Raw genomic sequence first — 25,727 nt, forward strand, 5'->3', positions numbered from 1 at the left:
CAATCAAATATCTGATAGCTTAAAAAACCAGAGGTCTAAGCTTCAGAATTTTTCTCCAAACCCAAGAAGCATTAGAGATCAGGGGAGCCGTCCAAATAGAGTCATTTCAAAGAAGCCTAGAATAGACCTAGTCTACCCAAATACTTTTCTTCTTGGCTGCAATTAATGTAGTCCTAGAATCGAATAATCAAATTAGGAACCAAACCAGGATCTTTTCATCAAAGGATAGTTCAGATTAGGGGGAAATCTTGATAAGAGAAAATCAGATGGTTAGAATGATCCCAAATTTCATATAAGTTTACAAAATAGGGACTGTAACAATTGCTGAAAAGCTGAAGTTGATCCAATGGTTAGATCAGCTAATATGGAGGAATCCTAGTACAACTAGGAAAAGGGGCAAAACAGTAATTTAACCAGGAAATTCAGAGATCAGAAATTAGGGTTATATTCAGTAATCGAATATAAATTTGGTCTATAAGAATCAGCAATAACAGATCAGCAGAATAGGTACATTGATTGTGCCCTTAGAAGAACAATATAACAATAAGGGCAAAATTGGAAATACATAGCAGGAACTGATCTGTATGTCAGAATTGCACCAAACTGAAATTGAGTTCATGAAGTAGCTTCAAGAACATTAGGTGAAAACTTGAGATAATTCTAACGGTTAGATTTGGCTGGGCAGAATTCTCGCGAAAATCACCTTTGCATGTGACCTTCTAGAAGAGAAGAATAATAGTAGCAGGTTTTAGGGTTCTAATGGATCTATGGTATTAATGGTGAATGAGGAAGGTAGTGATGATTGAGTATTGGCAATGGGGATCGTTGGGGCTAGGTTTAGAGCATTAGGAGAAGAATGTTGATTGCTGAAATTGTAAAGTACTTGAACACTGATCTTCAATGGCAGCAGCTTTGAAGATGAACAATGGGGTCTCCCGATCTACAAGATGCAAGGAGATAAGTAGCAGCCCTCCCAATATACAAGATGCAAGGAGTCGATTGGAGATCCACCAATCCCTTCACCTTGATATTACTCAGAAGGCAACCTTGATATGACTCACAAGGCACCCTCACGATGGAGCAAAGGCAGCAACAAAGGCAACGAGCATAAAGCTGAGTTTTTATTAATCAAATCGTATTCAATGTTTGGCCCCTTTACAACTTTATATAAAAGACTCAAAATTAGACTTCTACACAAAAAAGGAAAGGCCTAACCCAATCCCTAACCTATTAAGTAACTTAAACTAACTAATAAACTGAAATAGACTCAACATAGAGTCCTAATCCAGCCCAACTTACATCACATGACCAGTTAAGTTGTCACATGACCACTTAACCAAGTCACATGATCACTTAATTGATCACATGACCACTAATTACATAAAAATAAAAACTAAGAAATTAAAACAGCTAATCCCGTATGCATCCTAATTACCCATATTTTAGGTCCATAAAAGTAGCCTATTACATAAAAAACCCTTGGGGTCAAAGGCCCAACATATATATATCCCAACCCTAGACTTAATTCTAAAGAAATAAGCCCATTTCAATGATGAATTTGCATCAGCAATCTTCCATATCAACTTGAGGATACCAATAGAGTTCACATTTTTAATCTGTCTCAGCCCCAAACACCCCTCATCTTTGTGGAGACAGATAGTGGCCCAACTGATAGGTTGGAGAAATCTAGAGTAGTTAGATCCTTTCTAGAGAAAAGGAGCACATAAAAGCTTCAAGCTTCACAAGAACAGCCTGGGGCAGTCCAAGCAGACCAATAGATATAAGTGGACTGAAGGACAGGTTTGATCAATTCAAGACGACCCGTGTAAGATACTAACTTGCCCTTCCAAAGCTACAATCTCTTACGCATAAGATCAAGCATGGGGGTACAATGATGTGCTGTCAATCTGGAGGGATGAGAGGCAAACCCTAATATATGATCGATATGACCCAAAGAGAACCCAATCAACTCCTTCAAGAAGCCTTAACCTCCTCTGACACCCTAGCCAAAAATAGGAGGGATTTAGATAGGTTGATGTGAAGACCCGACTTACACTCGAAGTGCCTCAGATAGGACATAGAAGACTCAAGAGAAAGAGGGTCTGTCTTGGAGAAGATCATTAGGTCATTGGCAAAGGCAAGGTGGGAATGCTTTAAGTATTGCATTTCGGTGGGGAATGATAAGCTGCTGGTCTGTACATTTTTGAATGCTTCTGGAAAGGACTTCAAGGGTTGGAGTGAAGATGGAGGGGGCAGCCCTGCTGAATACCAATATAAGAAGCAAAGTAACCAGCAGGGCTACCATTGGCATGCATTGAGAAATGGGGGGAAGAAATGCAGTGGGAAATCCAATTTGTGAAAGTAGGGGGGAAAGAAATTTTTTGTGCCATGACATTTGCAATGAAATCCCATCTCAAAGAGTCGAAGACTTTCTTGAATATCAATCTTCATAATGGCAGCAGGGGAGTGAGCTTTTCTATCAAAACCTCATACAATCTCGTTATAGAGGAGAATATTGGCAGTAGAAAGGAAGGCCGATTGGTTGTCACTAGCCAGGGAGTCAAATACCAACTTGTGCATATTGTTAAGCACCTTAGCAATAAATTTGTAGAGCAAATTGCAGAGGGCAATGAGATGGAAATCTGCCAGACATTTAAATATACTTGGTACCGAAAAATCTACATATGTTTGGCCAGTAGAGCATGGACTTGTGATAATGCAAGTTCAGTGTGGTGTGTGGGTGGCAAGTTCATTTTCCTTCCAAACAAATCAAAAGTAATGGGTAAGGATTTCGTGGACCACACACATCCCATGCCCATGCCCATGTTGTGCCGTGTCATACATGGATACATTGGGTCAAATGAAGGGGCCTAGATATCCAACACTTATAGATTACAACTCCAGCTCCACTAAAACTAGGCCAGAATTTTATTTTATTTTTGTGGGTGGGGGGGGGGGGGGAGAGGAACCCCGCTATGGGTAGACGGCTTGACGCTAAGAGGGTAATTCCTAACTCTACCCCGTTCTTTTTGCCACATGTCACATATATAGGATAGAAAAATTTCAGGCGTGTGACTGCACCCCTTGTGTCTGCCAATTGGGATTGCTGAACTGATTCCAAATATGTATTTTTTTCCCCCAAGGAAATTGCTATTTCTTCTTTTTGTACACTGCAAGTTTACATTCTACAGTTCTTAACAGAATCTGTTTTAGGTTTTCAATGCCTGGGGGGGGGGGGGAATATTGTCCAACATTGTTAATGATTGATGCTAAGAAGGATTTAGTTCCTATTTTGGAATTCTTCTAGATTGTAGAGTTGAGCGTGGTAGGTATGCCTAAACCTTTTAATTGAAAGGAATTATCAGAATATTAAATGTTTTGACAGCAAAAACAGTTGAACACTTGTGGACAAACTGATGTTAAATACAACAACTCAGCCTTATCCCAACTAAATGGGGTCGGCTACAGGGATCTATTTGAGATCGTACTTGATACAATGCCTAAGCTATACATGTCTTTCCTCACCACTTCTTCTAATATCATTTTAGGTCTGCCCCTGATGTTAAATACTAGCTAATTTAATTTTTTCATCTGTTTTACTGTCCAATGCAATATCTGAAATGTGCTGGCCAATTCAAAACTGGACTATGTCTTGTTTATATTTATTTTGCATTTTTTTTGAAATTATTCTATTTGCATAAGTTATTGCTTTCCAATTTTCATATGGTCTGTTGTAAATCATTTGATTCAATTTATTTTTCTTGGTAGTTTTTGAGGTACTTGGGAAAAAAAAAGCTGCTAAAATGATTTAGTTATTTTTATACTGCAGCAATAGTATTGAAGTTGCATACCAGGAAGCTGTTGCTTTGAAGAGGCAAGAGGAGCTCATACGTGAGGAAGAGGCAGCTGGCCAAGCTGAAAGTGAACAAAAGGCTAAACGTGGAGCTGCTGAAAAGGACAAGCGCTCTAAGAAAAAACAGGTCTTATATTTTCAAAATATTTCTGTGGTAGCTCTGAGTAGTTCCCAATCATCCACTTTTCCATACCTTGTTTCCCATTCTTTTCTGCAAGATTACTTTGTTATAGATTATATCCTAAGGAGTCTAAATATCAAAAACATTGTTGTATCTGGTAAAACAATCCTAAATGAAGGACTGAATCCATCAGCTAGTCCTGATGGGAAGTCATATGCTCTGTGGAAGCTATATCCTTTGGTTTTACCCTTGGCGTGGAATTAGAGTGCCATATGTCAAATTACAATTACCATTGCAACATATTATAGTTTACGTGGTTGCACAAAAAATTTAAGGAAAAGGAAAACCCTTTGAATAAATTAGTTTGAAAGACGCACCATTCTTCCCAAAAATGGTGTGGAAGCTATCTATGATGGGAAGTCATATGCTCTGTGGAAGCTATATCCTTTGGTTTTACCCTTGGCGTGGAATTAGAGTGCCATATGTCAAATTACAATTACCATTGCAACATATTATAGTTTACGTGGTTGCACAAAAAATTTAAGGAAAACCCTTCGAATAAATTAGTTTGAAAGACGCCACCATTCTTCCCAAAAAAATGCATTGAGACTTATCGGAGCTGTCAAAGGACAAACATGGGTTCTTGATGGCACCGCGGTTGTCATGGTGCCAAGGGGATGGTACCATTGCAACAATTTGACCTAGGTGAGCACCGTATTTTTCAGCGAGGGGCAGAGGGCTGAAGAGTGGGGTCTCAAAGCCTGCCTTGTAGCCTCAGTGGTGCCTAACCGTCACCAACTATGATTTTGTTGAAATCCGCATGGTGGTGCAATTCATCATGCTCCTTATTATGTCATGTTCTTGAAAGGGATGGTGTGGAAGATTTGAAAGATTATACAGAGGAATAACTTGTAAACTAGATAATGAGATAGCTTAAGGTCATTAGGAGTCTTTGGGTTTTGAGGAATATTATTGGTGTAGGCTTTATCAGCATCCTGATTCTGATTATTAGTCAATGTTTCACCATTCACCATGTGAATTTCCTCATTGTTTGGCATGGAGATCTGTTATCTTCTTCTTTCACTGTTATATTTGAGGTTCTAAGCAAGTTATTTACTAAATCCAGGGAAATACAAAGAAAAAATAAATAGGTGGAGGAGGAGGAGTTCAGGACCAAGAGACCTTGAGCTAACTCCGTAAACACAATAATGATCTTCCATAGACTTCCCTTGTTACAATCTCCCGCCTGCAATATGCTGATGAGACTTTCTTCATCTTCTGTACTTTCTAAGTTTTTGGACCCCATCCATAGAACAAATTTACAATGTAGGAGGGCATGGTATGGGTTTGAAAGATATCTGAACTTGGGGGCAGTTTGAAGATGAGAATATATTTAGGGATTGATTAAGATGGGAATGAGCAGTTTTAAAGGCATGCATTGTTGCTTTGGTCTCTGTTTTACCATGATTCCCAATGGTATCCTTGACATTATCAATTTGTATTTGGATCTAATCATAGAGAAGATGCAAGTAAACTAGAACTGGATGTGGCACTGGTTATTCCTTGTTAAAAGGATAACTTTGATAAGATATGTGTTAGCAAGTTCACTTGTATGTCTTATTCCTTTTTTTGAGAAGGCTGGCATTTGTAGCAAACGAATTGGTAAAGTTACAGATGTGAATTTCCAACGAGGGTGAAATTAAAATAAAGCTTCCCCTTGTAATGAGTAACTGGTTTCCAAAAACTAATGAAGTTTGCTGGCTTTGGGTTGGTAAATTTACTGCAAACTACTAGATCTTGGTTTGCAGATATTTTTGGGATCTTAACAAAGAGAAAGAGTTCTTATACGGGGAAAAATCATTTTAAGGAACGAACTAGTTGGGACCTAAAAGAAGTACATGTACTCATGTACCGTGGGGTATATTGAGTTGTAACTCGATAGGGGGATTCCTTCCTCTATCGAGATTTGGGTGTCTTGGAGTCCTAGTTTGTTTGGAGTATTAGGGTTGGTTTCTAAGTTAGTCTTTTAGTTGTTTCTATCATTTATCTCTGATTCCTATTGCAAATAGGATTCTATTGTTATGTACTCTGTTGATTATAAATAAAGACTTTGGGGGGGGGGGGGGGTTGGGGACTGCTAAGTATCGACTTTACTTCTCTAGACAGTCCCCCTTTCTCTCCCATCTCTTTTCTTCTTCAGATTTTGGTTAGTATTATCTTTTGTTACAGAAGTAATCTCCTTATATGTTATGCTACTTGGAAAGGGATGACAAAAACAAATGTGACTCCTTCGATAGGTTTTTTTTGGATGTAGAACGGGAAAAATGTTATATTACATGCATTCTGTAAATGGACTTGGACCATATGCAGTTTTCGTGTCATAAGTATAAGTTTCCTTACACTAGTTGGTCATTTATATGATCCTTCCTGCTCTTGTACCTAACAATTGCTATTAGAAAACTGCATTTACGTTTTCCTTTTCCCTTTTTGGGTTAATCTGCTTCTTATGGTACACAATGTTTAGCACGCAGGGAAGTGTCAGAAATGAGATATCCTTTAACTGTATCCTTGTGTATGTGTAACAATCGGTGTATACTCATGATGGATAAACCTCTGTTTGCACCAGCTACATCTGGGAGGTTTGCTGTGTATAAATTAATGCGTATCTCTCCTTCATGTCACTCTTGGATGGGATGGATAGCTCTTTCCCTATGGGGATAATGAGTGTCCTTCCTTCATAAAAGGCGATGGTTTTCACAGTGGTGTCTCCACTGGGGATGGTCAAACTTCTATTGAGATAATCGGCATCTTCTTGTCATGGCTACTGTTTTTGTGTGAATGTGTTTGACAAACTTTGTTATGCTTTGATTTGTTCATACTTGAATCATTCATATGCGTACACTATCACAGACCGTGCATTGCAAAGATTGACCCCATTATAGCCACACGATGTTGCTAGGCCCGGAGTGTAGACTTGCGGCTTACCTATAGTGAAATCACATCCCTCGGTCTTGTACCTTTTGGAATAAGAAAGGGACACATCATTGTACCGCTTGGTCACTGCGGTATAGGTGGGTGAGAGGTACATCAGATTGTTCCTCGTTAAGGGTAGCCTTCTGTGTCCTAAGCCAACTTCGTGCATCATGTAGGAAATATAGAACCCCAACGTCTAGGGTTACGCCATAACTAACGTAAATATTGTTCGTAAGCCTCGGATTTCTGGCCTTGATATTTTATATCGCTTGGGTTCATAATGTGATGAAGAATTTAGGCCATACGTTGTGTGGACTAATCCATTTAGTTCCATACAGTAGGCTACCAATTCACGTGAGTGTGGGAGAATGAGAGCATATGTTTTCTGAGTTAAAAATTCCCTTGTGCGTTACAAATGTTATGCATCATTCCGCCTCAGAGGAGAAACGTTTCTCTGGTCACGTGGGAAAGGTCAGGGTCAAGGGTAACTCTCCACGTGACTTACATAATGCAGGACCTGCCAGAAAATTGGTCCTATTTTAATATCTATTGGGTATGGGCTTTAATTCTTTGGAAATTTGTTCCTAATGGGCTGAATTATGAGGCCCAAAAGTGGGGTTTAAAGGAATTCACGAAAATAAATATTTTAATTAGTGGTGGTGCCCATAAGGAGATAAGTTTGGGATTTATCTAACAGTAGTTGTTATAGGGATCTGGTGAGGCTCATTCTTTAGTTGTTAATTTTGTCTTGAGTAGCAGAGTCCTATTAGGTTTAGATTCTATTTTTGGGGTATTACTAAGATTAGTGTCCTAATAGTAGTTTCTAAGTTAGTTTTTGAAGTCTATTTGAATTCTATTTCCTGCTTTCTCTAAAGAGTTGTAACCCCCCACCCACCCACAAAAAAAAAAGTCGATTAGTTATCGAAGATATTTTTTAGTGGAAAATTGAGAGCTGTGAGAGCTCTTCTCCCCTTTCCCTCTCGTCTTTTTCTTCATACTTCATAGTACTGTTTACTCTCCCTATACTCTGCAGATCAGTTTCTCTGTTCTTCCCCGGCTATTTATCTAATTTCTTTCTCAGGCTGCTGCTAAACTGATCTCTTCATTTCTTCCTCTCTCTCTTTCCCTCCTACCTGTAGGTTGTTTCTTTGTAAGTTGGCTGTTGCAGGTGCTGGAGCCAGAGCTGATTTATATCTCAACAGATTCAGTCCATTTAATCCCTGTTAAAACACCTTTAGACCTGTTCCTATTAGCAACCTAATTAACCGTAGATTTTGATTTGGGGAATCAGGGTGATGCGACTGTGGGTCCTAAAAGCTAGATTATCAGTCCTTGTGTGTCTACAAGAAATACTAAGTGACTCAAATTAATAGTTTGGTTGCAAAACTGTAAATATGCTGAAGTCAGGGGTTTAACTGAAGCAATGTCTAAGTGGGGGGTAATTCTGGTAACCAACAATAGGGAGGGGAATGAATGAACCAAACTAAGAAATAAGAGGGGCTTTTAGTTAAGTATAGAAAATAGTGTTTATTAATATCGTGGGTAAGGTTATCTTCAACCTCTCAATAAAAGATCAGCAGCAGGGAGGACCTGTTTCAAAGAAGAGATCTCCTTCATGAGAGCTCCAATTGAGATGGGTCTTTAGGGATGTAATCGGAACTGTTGATCCTCTGAAAATGAAATTCTAACAGCCTTAACAAGTTAGGGAAATAAAGGAGAAACTGTTCTGCAATTACAATTAGCGGTGAAGGAGAACCAGCTTAGAGTTATGACTTGGTTCTCACAAGTCCAGTTTCAGGCTGGGACTTCATAGATAGAGTCACCCAGAGGTATTAATCCTATCCCTCAAGTTGGTAGATGAATGGGGAAGGCTTGAGAGAGATCAATGTCTCCTGTTGATCCCAGTCGCGCCCCGAACAGAGTATGTACAAGAACAGAAATTGGAAGAAGGAAGAAGGGAAAGTTAGGGATGGAAGGGAGAAGGGGAAATAGGTAAAGGGAATAAGGGAGGTATTGAATCGCAGGGAAGGAAGAAGAAGGTCACACGGCCAGCAGACGCACCACACCAGTAACAGTAATACAGATCTAAGTCTCTTTTCATTCAATCAATTCACTGATCTCCATTGTTGGGTACATATGTAAATACAAGAAGAAATCTGACTTTAAATAGAAACCTACTCAATTAACAGAAGAAATTCAACTTTAAATAGAAACCTACTCAATTAAGAAACTTAAACAAACTAGGAAATTGGAAACTAACCACTCAAAGCAAATCCTCTACGTAGCAAACTCCTACCAAAATAAAACATAATAAAATAAAAGATTACAATGATCTCTTCTACCAACCCCTTTTGGACCAAAATCCAGTTTTGGGACCGGTTTGTCTTGGTCTGGGTTTCCAGATCGGGTCCTGCCGGTGTAGTCTTGATAGCGCTATTGCAATTTGCATCATAGGTCTGCATAATTACAAGCTTTGAGTTCTGACTTAGCTGTGTTTTCTTTGAACAGGCTAAACAAAGACGTAGCTGTCGCAAAGGAAAAGATAGAGAAAGAGATGAAAAGCCCAATGTGGCTGTACAAGATAAGCACCAACAACAGAGCAATACTGATGAGAGAACTGTGGACATACCTGAAAAGCAGGCGAGGTCTGTGCTTGAACAGCCTGACGTGCTGGAAGATGTTTCTGACATATCTGATATAGGAGATTGTGTTGCTGAGTCGCAGCTTGATTTAGAAGACAGAGATGCTAATCCTGTCAATTGGGATACAGATGCATCAGAAATTCATGCTGTGACGGAAGCCAGTAGCAGCGGAATGAGTAGCCTACCTGTACACAATGGACGAGTAGAGAAGAAGAGCCCATCTGTAATGGATGACAGCTCCTCAACATGTTCTACAGATTCAATTCCATCGGTGGTAATGAATGGGCCTTGTAGAGGGAACTCCTCACCAAACTTCAAAAGTCAGACATCTCCTGGCAGGTAAAATATGTCTCTTTCTATGCTCATTCTGTTTGAGCAGGAACATTTTGCAATCTGTTTGAGCTTGTACTTTAATTTTGTAGGGGGAAGAACCGGCATGGTAAGGAGACACAAGACCAGACTAGTTGGGGCCATGAAGATAACCAGCCATCTGACCCAACATCAGATAGTGTACCCCAAAATGATGCTTCTGACAGCTGTACAGCACTTGAACCTGAACCAGAATCAGAAGCTGTTGTGGAATCCTTGAAAGATCGGATACAGTGGCTTGAGCAGCATTTGGTTGAGAAGGTGAAATCATTTCATGTTCTTTCTATTCTTTTAATTAATAACGACTGAAATCAATTTTTTTTATTGTGATAGTTATTGTGAAGTAGCAGAAATAGAAAATTTAATTAACATGATTTGTTCTAAGATGTGTTGTTGTACAATATTGTTTTTCAAAGTTTCTAGGTTTTTTCAGTTAGTATATTTTGATATCCGCTGATGTATCGCCCAACTTTTCATGCTTCTTCCAAGTTTCACGAAATTGAAAAGTTATACACCATTATGAAATGCTCCCCAGAAAAATCCCTGTTATCCCTTCACAAAGTATGAAGTTCTTGGAGAACTGAAGTTTAGACCTTGGCACTAGATACAAATCTACATGTTTTAATGTAGACTTAAGGTAGGGTTGGGGGACCTGAAATAGTTCTCAATGAAGCACATTGAGAGTTGAGACCATTCTGTTGATTACATCTTAGTGATCACACTAGCTAGAATTTTGTTCAATTATTGATCCCAATAGACCAGTCTATTGCATTCTTGTTGAGGTAGTAAGTTATTGCTATTGGTTTGGTAATGCTGTCAACTTCTGGACATCATCCTCACCCTTCCGACTAAAAAAAGGTCGTCCATTGATTGGATTCAAGTGATAGTATCCAAGCAGCTTCTAATATTGGGTTGACGCCCTGCTGAATGTATACCCTGTTGTCATGCTGGGAGTAGTTCAGGTTTTTCCTATCATTCCATCCTGATTTAGGTATTCCACTGAAGATTTTTTACTTAAAATAATTTCCATAACCAAAGATATGACAGTTTTATTGGATAATGGTGAATTCCAGTTTTCATTGACCATTTACTTGCTTTCTGCAATCTAGGTGCACTATTTGGTTTTTGTTTTATCTTGCATATGTGCATGTGCTCATACTTGTTGGTCCTTTTTTAATTGGAAAACGATTGTCACCCACAGGTCAATTGTCCGATTAATTTGATGTGCAGAAAAGGTATCTATGCCTCTATTGGTTTCAAAAAATAGTGATTACCTACCATGTTTTGGCATAAATACCCCCACGTATGCCTTTTTCTGCTGTTTGATATTGATCAAGTGAACTAGCTAGCTCATCCTTGGCCGCGGGTGATCCAATCACTGTCCTGTCCATTTTGATTGTACATGGGTCTTCTAGGATTTCATTTATAAGTAGTTATTGTCGGAATGTTTTTATATTCCATCTGATCTGATGGTTTGGTGCTGATTCTATCAGGAAGAAGAAGTTAGTTCGCTGCAAAAAAAATTAAGTGTGAAAGATCAGGATGATGTTGAAATACCTGTAAAACAGAGCACGACAGTGGAATCATCAGTATCCTCTCCTAGCAGTCCCAGCATAAATTTTGGGCAGCCAAAGTCAGTAGCAGAGAGCACTGCTCCAGCTGAGCCAGTTCCAGTTAGGGAGACGTCTTCAAATAGCCCCCGACAAATGGAAAAAGGGGTTCCTCAAATAACACAAGCATCCCAGATTCCTGATTTGTCCAAATTAGAGGTTCAAAGGCCTGTGTCATCATCAAAAATGGCAATGCTTCCGGCAGAGAAGCCAACAGCACAGCAAGTCTCTTCAATGTCTCGGCCCTCAAGTGCTCCCCTGATTCCTGGTCCCCGACCCACTGCCCCCATTGTTTCCATGATTCAAACACCACCTTCATTAGCACGGTCAGTGAGTGCTGCCGGAAGATTGGGCACTGACCCCTCGTCAACAACCCACAGTTATGTTCCTCATTCCTATAGAAATGCCATAATGGGTAAAACTGTGTCTGCAAGCACAGCTGGTTTTGTACCTCGTCACTCAAACTCCATTGCAAATCCTTCTCCTGCCTTCTCACAACCCCAATCTTTGATGGCATCCTCACCAATGCATTCACCTCAGTTTTCCACAGAGAAGGATCAAGGCATGGTTGGGTCAGACTTCACTTTTGGCACTTTTACACCCGAGATACTGCAGAATCGACCTCAGTGGATGGAAGAGTGCTCCCGAAGGGATGCAAACAGTGCACTGTGCAGTCCATCCCTGTTGAATGGCATTCAAAACCTTGATTTCTATGGGTCTGGCAGCCGTGGTTCTCGGACATACTTCAGTGAGGAGTTGCCTGCTGGTCTCTCATCTCGCCAAGCACAAGGTTCGTCAGCAGATGAGTTTCCACACCTTGATATCATCAACTACTTGCTTGATGAGGAACACAGCATGGGGAAGGCAGCCAAGGCCAGTGCAGTCTTCCATGGTACAAATAATGGGCATCATCACCCCTTGAGTCGGCAGTTAAGTTTTCCTAGTGATATGAGTATGTCCATGGACATGGGCCCTTCAGTCAACTGTTGCAGGTTAGATCGTCCATCTTCATCTGGCTACAGTGAAGATGGGATGCAGAGGATGTATGGCTCCCCTGGTAGTCACTTTGATGGGCCAAGGGATGTGATTCCGCATGGTGTGTCAGGCTATAGTAATGGTCAAATTGATGGTGTGATGCGGAACCAGTGGCCACTAGGTGTTGTTGATTCATCTATGCTTAGCATGAGGAATGCTGAGGGTGATGTTTACCCATTTCAGCCACCAGATTATTCAAATTTGGCATGTGGGGTCAATGGTTACACTGTTTTTCGGCCTTCAAATGGGCATTGAAAGGGGTTACCAGGACTGACGGAATGCGCCTGCAATTAATTGGTCATCATCATCTGTCATAATAATGTATTTCTGGAAATTCCCCTTCTCGGGTTTGGGAGTGAGGTTGTAATCCTTCCTTTAGAAAACGTTATGTAAAGAGTGATTCTGCCTTCTTTACTTCACATCAGCCTTTGTTTTCGTGTGTCGTCTGATATAGGAGAGTGTGTCGTCTGATATAGGAGAGTGAATGCTTGCTAGATTCCATGGGTTATTAAGTTCTGGCAATCAATTGTTCCTCTTTGGGACTTGCTGGAGTCCATCCCATGTGGTTGCTGTAGTGATGGTGGTCTTGGTGATCAAATGTAGATGGTGTCCATAAGTGAATAACTGGTGCATCAATCTATAAGTAATACTAACAAGCCAATTTTCTCGGCAATTATATGTCCTATTCCCCCTCCACCCACCCACCCCAAATTAGTTTTAGGGAGTTTGCCCATCTTAAGCTAGTGAGACATTTTTCAGAAAACAATGCATTGTGGTAATGGTCATAAGTGATCCTGTTAAGCCAATTTATATCATGTTCCATTTTGTTAACTGATCCTATGGATAATCTTGTGCTGCATGATTTTTTTTTTCTTACCTGAGTGTTGGGCGCCTTTTAAAAAAAAAAAAAAAAAAAAAAAAAAGAGGGTTGGGCTTATTCTAAGATTTGTATTTTTTAGTATAGAAATTATATCCATGCGTGACCAATTGTTTCTTGCGATTTTTGACTCTTTAACAGTCGGTGGAAATGGGATCATAATAGTGTGTACTCCCCCCTACACCCCCCCCCCCGCGGCACTAAAAGAAACTTGGAAATATGCAGTCTTAATTAAGAACAGAAAGTAGTCGCATTTATAATTACAAGCCCTTGTTTATTGGGATTTGGGACCCAGTTTAGAGAAGAGATCATGACTCATGAGATCTAACCTTTTGATTAGCATGAGAAAGAGTATTTTCAACTTTTACTACAAAGGGGTGGAACTAATTATGGCATAAAGAGTTCAAGTACATGGTCACATCACCACTGGTGAAGGATTCTTCTTATTGAAAAAGTCAGACGACATCTAAGAATTATTATGAGTTAGAGTAGTTCGATGGAGCTCTTGTGCCGTAAGGGGCAATACCAAGTATAACGAGTATAATTATCCACAAAAATAAAAATTACCTAAAACCATTAATTGAAATAAAATTAGAAGGTTCTCAAACGTCCGTAAGAATTAAATCCAATGGAAAAGAATTATGATGAAAGAAATCATACAAACTAAGTCTACTGGCTTTACCAAGTTGGCAAACCGTACAAAGAGTATTACTTTTGAAAGAGGAACAAAGTATATTATTGGTGCGCATGATTTGGTGAAGAACTCATTCATGAAGATGATCAAGTCGTTGATTTCAACCGTCGAAGAGGTATGCTCCGTAATATTAGTAGATGGTGTAGTGTCTGTTATTGGAAGCGTGTACAAGCCCCCTTACTCGGACCGGAAAGTAGAGTACTCTTGCTGATTGGATCCTTAACAAAAAAAAAAAAAAAAGAAGGATGAAATTCAAAATATACATTACTATTTGTGGTAAAACATTGCACAAAAAGAAGAGATTCATTTGAGTGAGAAACATGAAGAACTTCATAAAGATGCAAATGACCATTGGAAGAAGAAACAATGGCAGTATCAGTGAGAGTAATAAGGAGCCCCTTACCATTCCCAACGTGAAGCTGGTTCATACCTGTGTAGTTTTCATAGGAAGATACTGACTGAAGGTTTGACGTGACATGGTGAGTGACTCCTGTATCAGGGTAACATGTAGGGATGGAAGGTAATAGTTGGGAACTTGGGATGTGTGGTTATAGTATGAAATGGACGGGTGGTGGTTTGAGTCGGTCAGTAGGGATGGTTCGGTTGGGGGAAAGAGAAAGGGAAGGTGTGGTAGGCGGATAGGGTGGGGGTTTTGTGGGTTATAGTACCAATTAGAAGTGTAGTGGTTGGAGCAATTACAGAAGGTACACCACAAGCGTCCCTATTGGTGTTCCGGCCTCCACCACCTCGTCTACCACGACTACCATGTCCCCCATGTCCTCCCCTTGAAGAGTTCCAATCGGTGGATGGAAGACGAGCTTAAGAGGGCACACTAGTTGGAGCTTCACATGTGACCGTGTTGGCGGTTAAAGGACTAGTGTCATTACTAGCATCAACGATGGAGAGCTTCTCGAGAGAAGAAGAAAGAAGAAACTCATGACTAAGGATCGAGAAGCGAATGTAACTCATCATATGCAACCAGAGTTGGGAGGCCCATTAACATGGGTATAACTTCGCGAAACTTAAAGCACAAGGATATGGATATATGGATATTAAATCAGCGATAGAGAGAGTTGACTCATCAGAAATTGCCTTGGCGCGTTGCAGAAAGGAGGAAACCGATTCCTCAGGTTTGTGGACAAGGTCTTGCATTGCAAGATGAAGAGAAAGAATGCGCGTGGGACTCAGATGCATACGCCGTGGAGAGAGTCTTCCAAATCGATTGGTTTGTTGACTTGCCAATAGAGGAAACACCTCTTCTGAAAGAGAAGCAATAAGAAAACTGCTAATCAAGGCATCCTGTTGTCGCCACGCAGCAGCAACCGTGCTATTGGAAAGACATGGGAGGGTTCCATCTAAATAACAAAACAGATTTTGACCCTCGAGAAAGGGTTCGATTTGTGTCTTCCAAAAGAGAAAGTTTTTAGATGTGAATTTAAGGGAGAGATAGTGATGAGCATGGGGAATAATGTGATGTGTAGAGAGAGAGAGAGAGGGTAGGGGGACGGTAGTGTTAAGAGAGAGAGGAGGGGGCTGCTCGGTTATCAGGATAGTGGCAACGACGATGCAAGGTGAAGGGGGAGGGGAATTAGGTGTAGTGGTGGTGGTGGAACCTTCATTGACCATCGGAAGAAGTGAAGGTGGTGGTGCCACAACTGCTCGGTAGTGGTTCTTGGTTGGTGCTCAGTGGAGATGCCGGAGAGATAGAGGCTTGTCAGAGCTAGATTCGCTCTGATACCATGTTGAGCCGAGTCAATTTCTCACAGAATTTCATTGATTCAATGTTATTGATTATATATTATAATGATCTATATATATACACAAGATGAGCAACCCTAAGAAGGATCCTCAACACTCACTCCTATCAAGTATAAAGCACCCTTACTATACATGAAATGATAGGCAAAAATAATGTTGAGATCTCAAGGATTCTAAGCAGATATGGGAGGTTGAGAATAGGAAACCAAGAGTTATGAAAAGTGGAGAGAAGGGTAACCGGATATATCTATTGCTATATTTGATGGCAAGATTATATTCAACTGATATAGGTTTTTCGGCCTTCTTATAATTTTCATAACTTGAATCACGACTCTTACCCACATCATATCCTCGTATTGGGCTGTGATATGCCATAATTTATACTTCAAATCTTGATCATACACGTGGACTCCCCACAATTCACAAAGGAAGGCAAGTTACAAGCGTGCTTGAAGATTCCCACACGCCTGGTGGTTATGAAGTTAGGCCCCACTATGGCAATTACGTAACCACTAAGAGAAGGTCCCACTTGCGACATGAATTAGGAAGATCCTGAGATTTGTGGAGGAGTCCCAACCAGAGTGGGAGTTTCCTAAAAACCATACACCCAGTAAAGGCAACTATTGAAATAGTAAGGATCGCCCGAGATCTGCTCCATCACTACAAATTAAGGGCTAGATCCTCATGTAAAAGGGGAATTCAATGGGCAATATTCAGTGTTCAATAAAGAGAGTAATTTCGCAGTTTCGTCTTGGTTATTCCCAATTCCATTGAGTTATTAGTATATCAGTTGTGTCGACCGGTAGATTCCTCTCCGATAGAAATCTTTGCACAACATTTGGCTCCATTTGTGGGAAACGGGAACGAAGACCTACGAAAATTCCACCATGACCAATACAAGAAACCAGTCAAGGATCACTCGATCCGCCACTGCGACGGTGGCTATTTCTCCTCCAAGACCTTCTGCCGCTGGTTTGGGAGGAGCCTTAGCTCATCCGACTGCTTCCCGACAAGGAGGTGAAGATCTCATCCCCGAAAACCAGGACCCACCGCGTTAGGAGGAGTCTCTGCCAAGGCTCCCAGGGGATCCACCACGCTACGTAATGGTGGAACAATTCGATGCGATGCAGGCCCGCTAGGATGACAAGATGGAGCAGATGCTGGAGATGCAGCGCGGTCTCTTACAGGGGATTCCCTTGCCCCCTCCTCCGCCGCCAAACGAAGAAAGATCTCATTCATCGGAGCATAGCGAGAACCATAGCAATGCAAACAACACTCGACGAAGGAATAAAGAAGGGCGGGGAAACCCCAAGAATCAAGATTCACATATGACAAAGGTAGAGCAAGCCCTGAACGATAAAGTCTTGGAACTCCAAGACCAAATTCAAGAGGTCATAAGGGGAAAGAACCAAGCCCCGATTCATGACTTTCACTTCACTACGGACTTGGCATTCACATATGAGGTTTGTTTCGAGCCCCTCCCAAAGGGGTTCAAGATGCCAGCCATAGAGCAATATGCAGGCACCACCGATCCGGAGGATCACCTGAAAACTTTCAAGTCCCTCTTGTTCTTCCAAGGCGCTTCGGACGCTATAATATGCAAGGCCTTCCCCTCCACCCTGAAGGGAGGGGCGCGACAATGGTTCTCTTGGCTCCCTCCACAGTCTCTCTCCAATTTCACAGATCTGGGCCGGGCCTTCTTGGCTCACTTTGTAAGTAGTAGAGTACACAAGAAAACAACAGCCAATCTTCTAACCATAAAGTAGTGTTCCGACGAATCCATCAGGGGTTTTCTTACAAGATTCAATAAAGAAGCCCTGGAGGTACGAAATTTGGATCAAATGGTGAAATTCCAGGCATTGCGTAGCGGAATCCGAGATGTCGAGTTGAAAAAGTCCTTAATCATGGACGAACCAGGAGACATGTATGAGTTGTTTTCAAGATGCAAAAAGTATATCAACCTGGCTGAGGTTCTGGCAGCTGAGAAAGAAGATAAAACCGAGAAGAAAGCTCAAGAAAAGGAGGAAACCCCCCGAGAAGTTGGCGCAAAGCGCAGTCGAGATGACAAGGATGGTAGGAAAAAGAAAGATGACAGGAAAGCTTGGGTACTCAAAGCTGCAGATCTGGAATCCGACCCAAATTATACGGCCCTGACTTATACTCGAGCACACATATTGAATGAAATCAAAGACCAGGTGACCCTACGTTGGCTGGCCAAGATGGTCAAGCCAGCACATGAGCGCAACAAGAATAAGTACTGTTGCTTTCATCAGGACAACGATTATGATACCGAGGAATGCAGACAGCTAAAGGATGAGATTGAAGCTCTCATCTAGAGAGGGCGCATAAGCCGATTTGTCAAGAAAGAAGGGAACGACCGCAGACCAGATTATTGTGCTCGGGAAACAGACGGAAGACAAAGATCACCCCCCAGAGCTGATAAAGAGGAAATACACCGAGGTAAGCCCCATATCGAGAATGTACCCCTAAGGGAGATAATAACCATATTTGGTGGGCCTGGTATGGGAGGAGAAACCTCAAACTTCCGAAAATAACACTCTCGAAATGTACTGTAAGCCGATGTAACAATTAAAAAGAGGAGAACTGATCATCCCATAACCTTCTCCGATAAAGACTTGGCGATATTCAATCTCCCCATGATGATGCCCTGGTAATCAAGATGGTTATCACCAACTGCACGGTAGGGAGGATCTTGGTGGACAATGGCAGTTCGGTGGACATCCTGTACTATGATGCATTTGAAAAGATGCTCCTGAAACCCGAGATGCTGAGAAGAGTGGAGTCTCCCCTATACGGTTTCAATGGGGCCTCGGTGCAGGTGGAAGGATCAATTGAGCTGGTGGTTACCGTGGGGACAGAACCTAAACTCTCTACGGCGATGATGAACTTCCTGGTAGTAAAGGTGAATTCCACGCACAATAAAATATTGGGGCGATCGGGACTCAATGCACTACAGGCGGTGGTCTCAACCCCACACCTAATCATGAAATTCCCAACTGACCACGGGGTGGGAGAATGTCGTGGAAGCCAGGTAGCGGCCCGCCGCTGCTATGAAGGATACCTAAGAACCAAAGGAAAAGAGCCACAAATGCATCTGATCCACTTGGATGACAATCGAGATATCGGTGAGCAGGAAAGAAGTGAGCCAGCCGAGGAGCTGGTCCCCATGGAGATAGTAGAAGGGGATGCGACGTGCACCGTCTAGATAGGTGCAGGCCTGATTGGCGAAAGAAAAACCGCCCTCATAAACTTCCTGAGAACCAACGCAGACGTATTTGCCTAGTCTGTTACTGATATGCCCAGGATAGACAGGAAGATAGCCAAACACAGACTCAGCGTCTACCCCACCGCCAAGCCAGTGTTCCAGAAGAAGAGAACCTTTACACCGGAACGTCAAGAAAAGGTGATTGAGGAAGTAACCAAGCTGCTTGATGCTGGCTTTATCGAGGAAGCTATCTACCCAGAATGGCTTTCTAATGTTGTAATGGTGCCCAAGCCGAACGGTAAATGGCAAATGTGCATTGATTTTATAGATTTGAATAAAGCCTGTCCTAAAGACTACTACCCCTTGCCTTGTATTGATTCATTGATAGACGCCACGACAGGCCATGAAATGCTTTCTTTCATGGATGCCTAATCAGGGTATAATCAGATCAGCATGTATGAACCTGATATATTGAAAACTTCTTTTATCGCGGGGAGGGATACATACTGTTATATTCGCATGCCTTTCGGATAAAAGAATGCCGGAGCTTCCTACCAGCGCCTGATAAATTACCTTTTCAGGCACCAAATAGGTCGCAATGTGGAAGTTTATGTAGATGATATGCTGGTAAAAAGCTTAAAAGCACAAGATCATATTGCAGATTTGAATGAGGCATTTCAGGTTTTAAGAGAAAGCAAGATGAGATTAAACCCGACCAAGTGCGCCTTTAGAGTCACATTCGAAAAGTTCATCGGTTTCATGGTCTCAAGAAGAGGGATAGAGGCAAATCCAGCAAAGATCAAGGCCATACTAGAGATGCGTCCACCTGGACGGGTTAAGGAATTACAAGAACTCATGGGAAGAATAGCCACTCTCGGAAGATTTATCTCTACCTCGGGAGACCGATGTTTGTATTTTTTCAAGGCTCTCAAGAACCGAGCGAAGGAACGTGAAACCAAAGGGACCAAGCTCACCTTCGAATGGACCGAAGAATGCCAGAAAGCCTTCACAGAGCTAAAAAGATATATGGCACAACCACCTCTTTTGTCAAAACCGAAATTGGGAGATACATTGCAGTTATATCTAGCCATCACTGTTGTTGCTGTTAGCACAATATTGGTCCGAGGTGACGGACGGGTCCAAAAACCTATATATTATGTCAGCAAAGTGCTCCTGGATGTGAAGACCAGATATAGCAATGTAGAAAAATATGCTTATGCATTGGTTATGGCGGCTAGAAAGTTAAGGCCCTTTTTTCAAGCCTACACCATTGAAGTAATCACCAACTAGCCTTTGAAGAAGATACTAGCTAAACCCGACTACTCAGGAAGACTAGTAGCATGGTGCGTGGAGTTGGGAGAATTTGACATTCATTACAAGCCCCGAACTGCCATAAAAGCTCAGGCCTTGGCAGATTTTGTGGTAGAATGTACACTTCCTGAAGAAGAAATCCCTTCCACCACGGAGCCTAAGGAGATAATAGAAGAATGGACACTATACGTGGATGGTTCATCTAGCGCCCAAGGGTGTGGGGCAGGTCTGATATTAACCAGCCTTGGAGGGTTCCTTGTGCAGTACGTGCTGAGGTTTGAATTCCAGACAACCAATAACAGGGCTGAATATGTGTTACACCCCATTTCTACTTATAAAAATTATCTCGGTTATGGATGCCTTAAGGCCGTGCATTACACGTTTCCATTAAATAGGTTCCCTTTTTTTGAGTGACAAAGTGGAAAGATGGGACCCGCCATGACTATAGATGGTGGGAGGTTGCAAACCCCACATGGCCACATGGCGCAGGAGATTAGCACTTTGGAATGAAAGTGGCCTCAATACAAGGAGGTGGAAGTATTGGTTACGGGAGTTACCAAGTAAATGTCTTCTATATATAAGACAAAAGCCAAGCAAAAGAAGGACACCACAATCAACAACACAACACTCTATTATCTTTATTCTTTTTTTTATCTGTCAAGATGCAGTCTCTCATCTTTCCCTGTAATTTTTGCTGGAGTTGGCGTTTAGCCACCAATGCTTCATTGGCTTGTGTTTCAAGGGGCATTCATGTAGGTCTTGCTTGGAGAATAACTCCAGCAACCATGTCTTTTGGCTCGTGTTTTAGAAGGCAACCATCATCATCAAGTTGCAAACTTCATCAGTTCGTGGCTGGCAGAATTGTGGAAGCTTCATCAGATTCATTTTTGGGAGATTCTTGGAGAACAACTCCAACAATCTTGTCTTTTGACCCGTGTTTCAGGAGACGACCATTAACATCAAGTTGCAAGCTCCATCAATCCATGGCTGGTAGAGTTGTGGAAGCTCCATCGAGTCTATTTTTAGGAGATTATGCGATTTGGTCGTAGAATAGTTGTAGTGTAAATACCAACTTGTAAACCTCATCAATGTCAGATTTCATAAGCTGTACCGACTCCAATCGGACATAGACTGCAAGTAAGCAACTTTGATTTTTAATCTTCTTCCTTTGCTTCATCCATCACAATTTTCTTTCACCTAAAAGACCTTAGAGCTACTCAGGCACGAAAAGATACCCTTTTCGCTCTGGTTGAAGTCAGAATTGGCCGTCTCCGACCTCTTAGAATAGGCCATTTTGCCAATTAGAATAGGCCGTTTTGGCCTGGCTGGAAGTTAGAACAGGCTGTTTCGTCCTGGCTGAGCAGGCCATTTCATCTTAGAATAGGCCATTTCGTCCTGGTTGAAAGTTGAAACAAGCTGTTTCCAGTTTCGTTTGGGCCTGCGTCAAAGGCTCTGGCACGCTCACGCTAGCTCCATTACGTGCGTTGTGCCCTTGTGTGTAGGTGTTAGATTTTCCACCAACACATTTGGAAAATTACAAAGAAGGATGAAAGATTACATCCTGAAAGATAAAAAGGAAAGGATAAAATAAAGATAAAGTGCAGGGTGTTTTGTTGATTGTGGTGTCTGTCCTCTTTGCTATGAAAGCTCATTCTCTTTTATAGATGGAGCCCACGAAGGACTCCTATAGGTGGTTGCCATAGCTGTCATCTCTTCCCACAATCCTTGATCTAATTCTCCTGTCACCACGTGTCTTGCATGGCCCTTAGTAGAGCATCTCAACACAAAGCACGTTTCTTCAGTTGCACTAATCCTTAGCATGGTGGGTCCCAGCCTAACTGTGTGCTTTTAGAAAGCTCATATTCTTTCCAGGTTCTTCCTCCTTTTCTCCACGTGGCCACCTTTCTTGGTCCACCTCTTGGCTGAGAAATAAGTACCTAAAACCCTGAACCGTTGCACCCATGAGATTCTGGGTTAATGCTGCCACATGTCCTTGATCTTGGTGTGATGTCATCTCATCATGTTCCGCCACATGGCTTCATCTCCTAGCCCCTCTTTAGCAAAAAATGGGGAACCATCAATGCCCCTCACAATCTCGTTTGAACAGGGTCACCCAAGTTCGAATGGGATTGTGGACATGATTTTATCGGTCTACATTATTATCATCTTAGCACGAGTAATGGCGCTTCCAAACATATCAATGATCATGAGAAAAGTTCTTTTCAAACACTATTATGGTGATGTCACCATGTATTAATACTTCACCATGCATTTCCTGAAAATCCAATCCTTCCTCAACAAGGTGGGAGGCCACGTTTTTGGCCTCTCTTCAAATACTATTACGGTGATGTCACCATGCATTAAATCTCCACCAAGCAATCCAACCCTTCCTCAACAAGGTGTGAAGCCACATTTTGGCTTGTTCGGTCTTCACTATTTGGTGGTTGCACAACGTGTTATTCAGTTCTTTTGAGTCTTGACACCCAAAATCAATAGATTGCCACGCCTTGTGTGATTCCAACATGAATCAGGAAATAAATCTCCTAAACTCACATAAACAGCAGCCTCTTTGTAAATGGATTTGACTAAGTTTCTCAACGTCTCCTTCAAATCCCAGCAAAACCGTAGCTTCTGTATTCCGAATGTCTCAACCCATTAAAGAGAGGTTCGAGAATGCATCTCCTTTCTTTTTCTTCTTTCTAAGGAGACCGATTATGATGTATAATCGATCACAGTCGTTCTCGGCAGGTCATAGTGCTAAATTGCCAACCTCATCATAATCATTCACCACCGTTCTTGGCACAATCTTTGGCTTGAAAGTCGAAACCGTTCATAACCGTTTCTTGTTATTGCCCACATTTCCATCGTTGCCACAACCAAACGCCAGCCCCATCTGTGTCACACACGTTCATCACATTCCCCACTTACGCACGATGTGTATTTGCACCACCAATTTATGGCCAAGTGGGCATTTGATTGCGAACGGGCTTACACGGGAGAAACGGTTGAGTCTATCATCATGGTGGGGTTGACGACGCAACACGTTGGCAGATCAATTCGGTGCCATCTTCGACACGTAAGGAAGTTGGGAGAGATTTTAGGGAAGAGGAAGTTTTAGGAGAGAGGGGCGTCATGGGTGGCATGTGGAGGAGAGAGAGTGACAATGGGGAGATGAGAGATACATGAGAGTTCTTAGGAAAGAAAGATGGGAATCGTGGAAAGCATGTGAGAGGAGAGAGAGAGAGATAATCTGACTTATCTTTAACTACCCACGTCTCGTACTCCACCGAGCAGAGTAAATCGGCCTTTTGCTCTAAATATACCTCAAATTTTCCCTTTTTTTTTTTTTTTACAGCCCACTCTCTTGCAGAAGAAAGTGGCTATGCAGCAGATTTCTGCCGCCCTTGCCCCTTGCTTGGTGTTGAGTAATGGCCGAAGAATAAATTGTTGGCCATTCAAACACCAATGATAAGACTAGCAAATAAACCGTGCCCCTGGTTTGGCCAATATTGATCAATATCCGATGAGTTACGACTTCTCAATGCTCGTTTACAAAGGGATTTACCCCTTGTTGAGCACCTGCGATGCACGATTTACAAAATTTACCCCTTGTTGAGCATCTGCATTGTCGGCAAGCTTTCTTCTTCCTTGAACCATCATGATTTCGCTTTCTGGGGTCCCACTGGGCGTGCCAAACTGTGTTGGTGGAAAATCCAACACCTACACACAGGGGCATAACACACGTGGTGGAGGTAACACGGGCGTGTCAGAGCCTTTAACGCAGGCCCAAACGGAACTGGAAACGGCCTGTCCCAACTTTTGACCAGGACAAAACGGCCAATTCTAAATGACTAAACAGCCTGCTCAGCCAGGACGAAATGACATGTTCTAACTTTCAGCCAGGTCGAAATGGCCTATTCTAACTGGCGAAACGACATGTTCTAAGAGGCTAGAAATGGCCTGTTTTGACTTCTAACCAGGACGAGAAGGGGATCCTTCCATGCCTGAGTAGCTATAAGGTCTTTTGGGTGAAGGCAAATCACGATGGACAAAGTAAGGAAGAAGATTGAAGATCAAATTGCTTACTTGCAGTCAATATCCAATTGGAGTCATTACACCTTGCAAAATCCGACATTGATGAGATTTATAACCTGACATTTACAATACATCTACTTTAACGACCTGTTCTAAGATGAAACGGCCTATTTACAGTAGAACTACTCTACGACCAAATCGCATAATCTCACAGAAATGGATGTGATGAAGCTTCATGACCCTGCCAGTCATGGATTGATGGAGCTTGCAACTTGATATTAATGGTCGCCTTCTGAAACACAGGCCAAAAGACAAGATTGCTAGAGTTGTTCTCCAAGCATCTCCCAAAAATGGTCTTAATGAAGCTTCCACAACTCTGCCAGCCACGGACTGATGAAGTTCGTAACTCGATGATGATGGCTATCTTTTAAAACACGGGCCAAAAGATATGGTTGCTGGAGTTACTCTCCAAGCAAGGCTTACATGAATGTCCCTTGAAACACAAGCCAATGAGGCATTGGTGGCTGGAACCCAACTTCAGCAAAAATTACAAAGAAAGATGAAAGATTACATCCTGAAAAATAAAAAGGAAAGGATAAAATAAAGATAAAGTGGAGGGTGTTTTGTTGATTGTGATGTCTGTCATCTTTGCTATGAAAGCTCATTCTCTTTTATAGATGGAGCCCACGAAGGACTCCTATAGGTGGTTGCCATAACTGTCATCTGTTCCCATAATCCTTGATCCAATTCTCCTGTTGCCACGTGTCCTACATGACCTTTAGTGGAGTATCTCAACACAAAGCACGTTTTTTCAGTTGCACTAATTCTTAGCATGGTGGGTCCCAATCTAACTGTGTGCTTTTAGAAAGCTCATATTCTGTCCAGGTTCTTCCTCCTTTTCTCCACGTGGCTACCTTTCCTGGCCCACCTCTTGGCTGAGAAATAGGTACCTAAAACCCTGAACCGTTGCACCCATGAGATTCTGGGTTAATGCTACCACATGTCCTTGATCTTGGTGTGATCTCATCTCATCATGTTTCGCCACGTGGCTTCATCTCCCAACCCTTCTTTAGCCAAAAATGGGGAACCAACAATATGAGGCCCTGATTGCAGGGTTGAAACTGACACAAAGTCTAATGGTAAAACGTATTACCGTCCACAGTGATTCACAGCTGATAGTTAATCAGGTTAAAGGGGAGTATGAGGCCAAAGAATCTCAGATG

At 41.9% G+C, this 25,727-nt stretch overlaps 1 protein-coding gene across 2 annotated transcripts in view; it reads left to right on the forward strand.

Moving 5' to 3' along the window:
- Positions 1-13,276, forward strand: part of LOC122661845 (TNF receptor-associated factor homolog 1b-like) — a 33,866-nt gene extending 20,590 nt beyond the window's left edge. For both annotated transcript variants that reach the window (XM_043857364.1, XM_043857355.1), the window contains exons 10-13: positions 3,830-3,980; positions 9,456-9,928; positions 10,012-10,219; positions 11,452-13,276. In XM_043857364.1, the coding sequence (XP_043713299.1) occupies positions 3,830-3,980; positions 9,456-9,928; positions 10,012-10,219; positions 11,452-12,858 (2,239 nt within the window). In that variant the 3' untranslated portion in view covers positions 12,859-13,276. The remainder of the gene's footprint in view (positions 1-3,829; positions 3,981-9,455; positions 9,929-10,011; positions 10,220-11,451) is intronic.
- Positions 13,277-25,727: the final 12,451 nt, after the last annotated feature.

The sequence above is a fragment of the Telopea speciosissima genome, chromosome 1, assembly GCF_018873765.1.
Source record: "Telopea speciosissima isolate NSW1024214 ecotype Mountain lineage chromosome 1, Tspe_v1, whole genome shotgun sequence".
In the NCBI taxonomy this organism is placed as follows: Eukaryota; Viridiplantae; Streptophyta; class Magnoliopsida; order Proteales; family Proteaceae; genus Telopea; species Telopea speciosissima.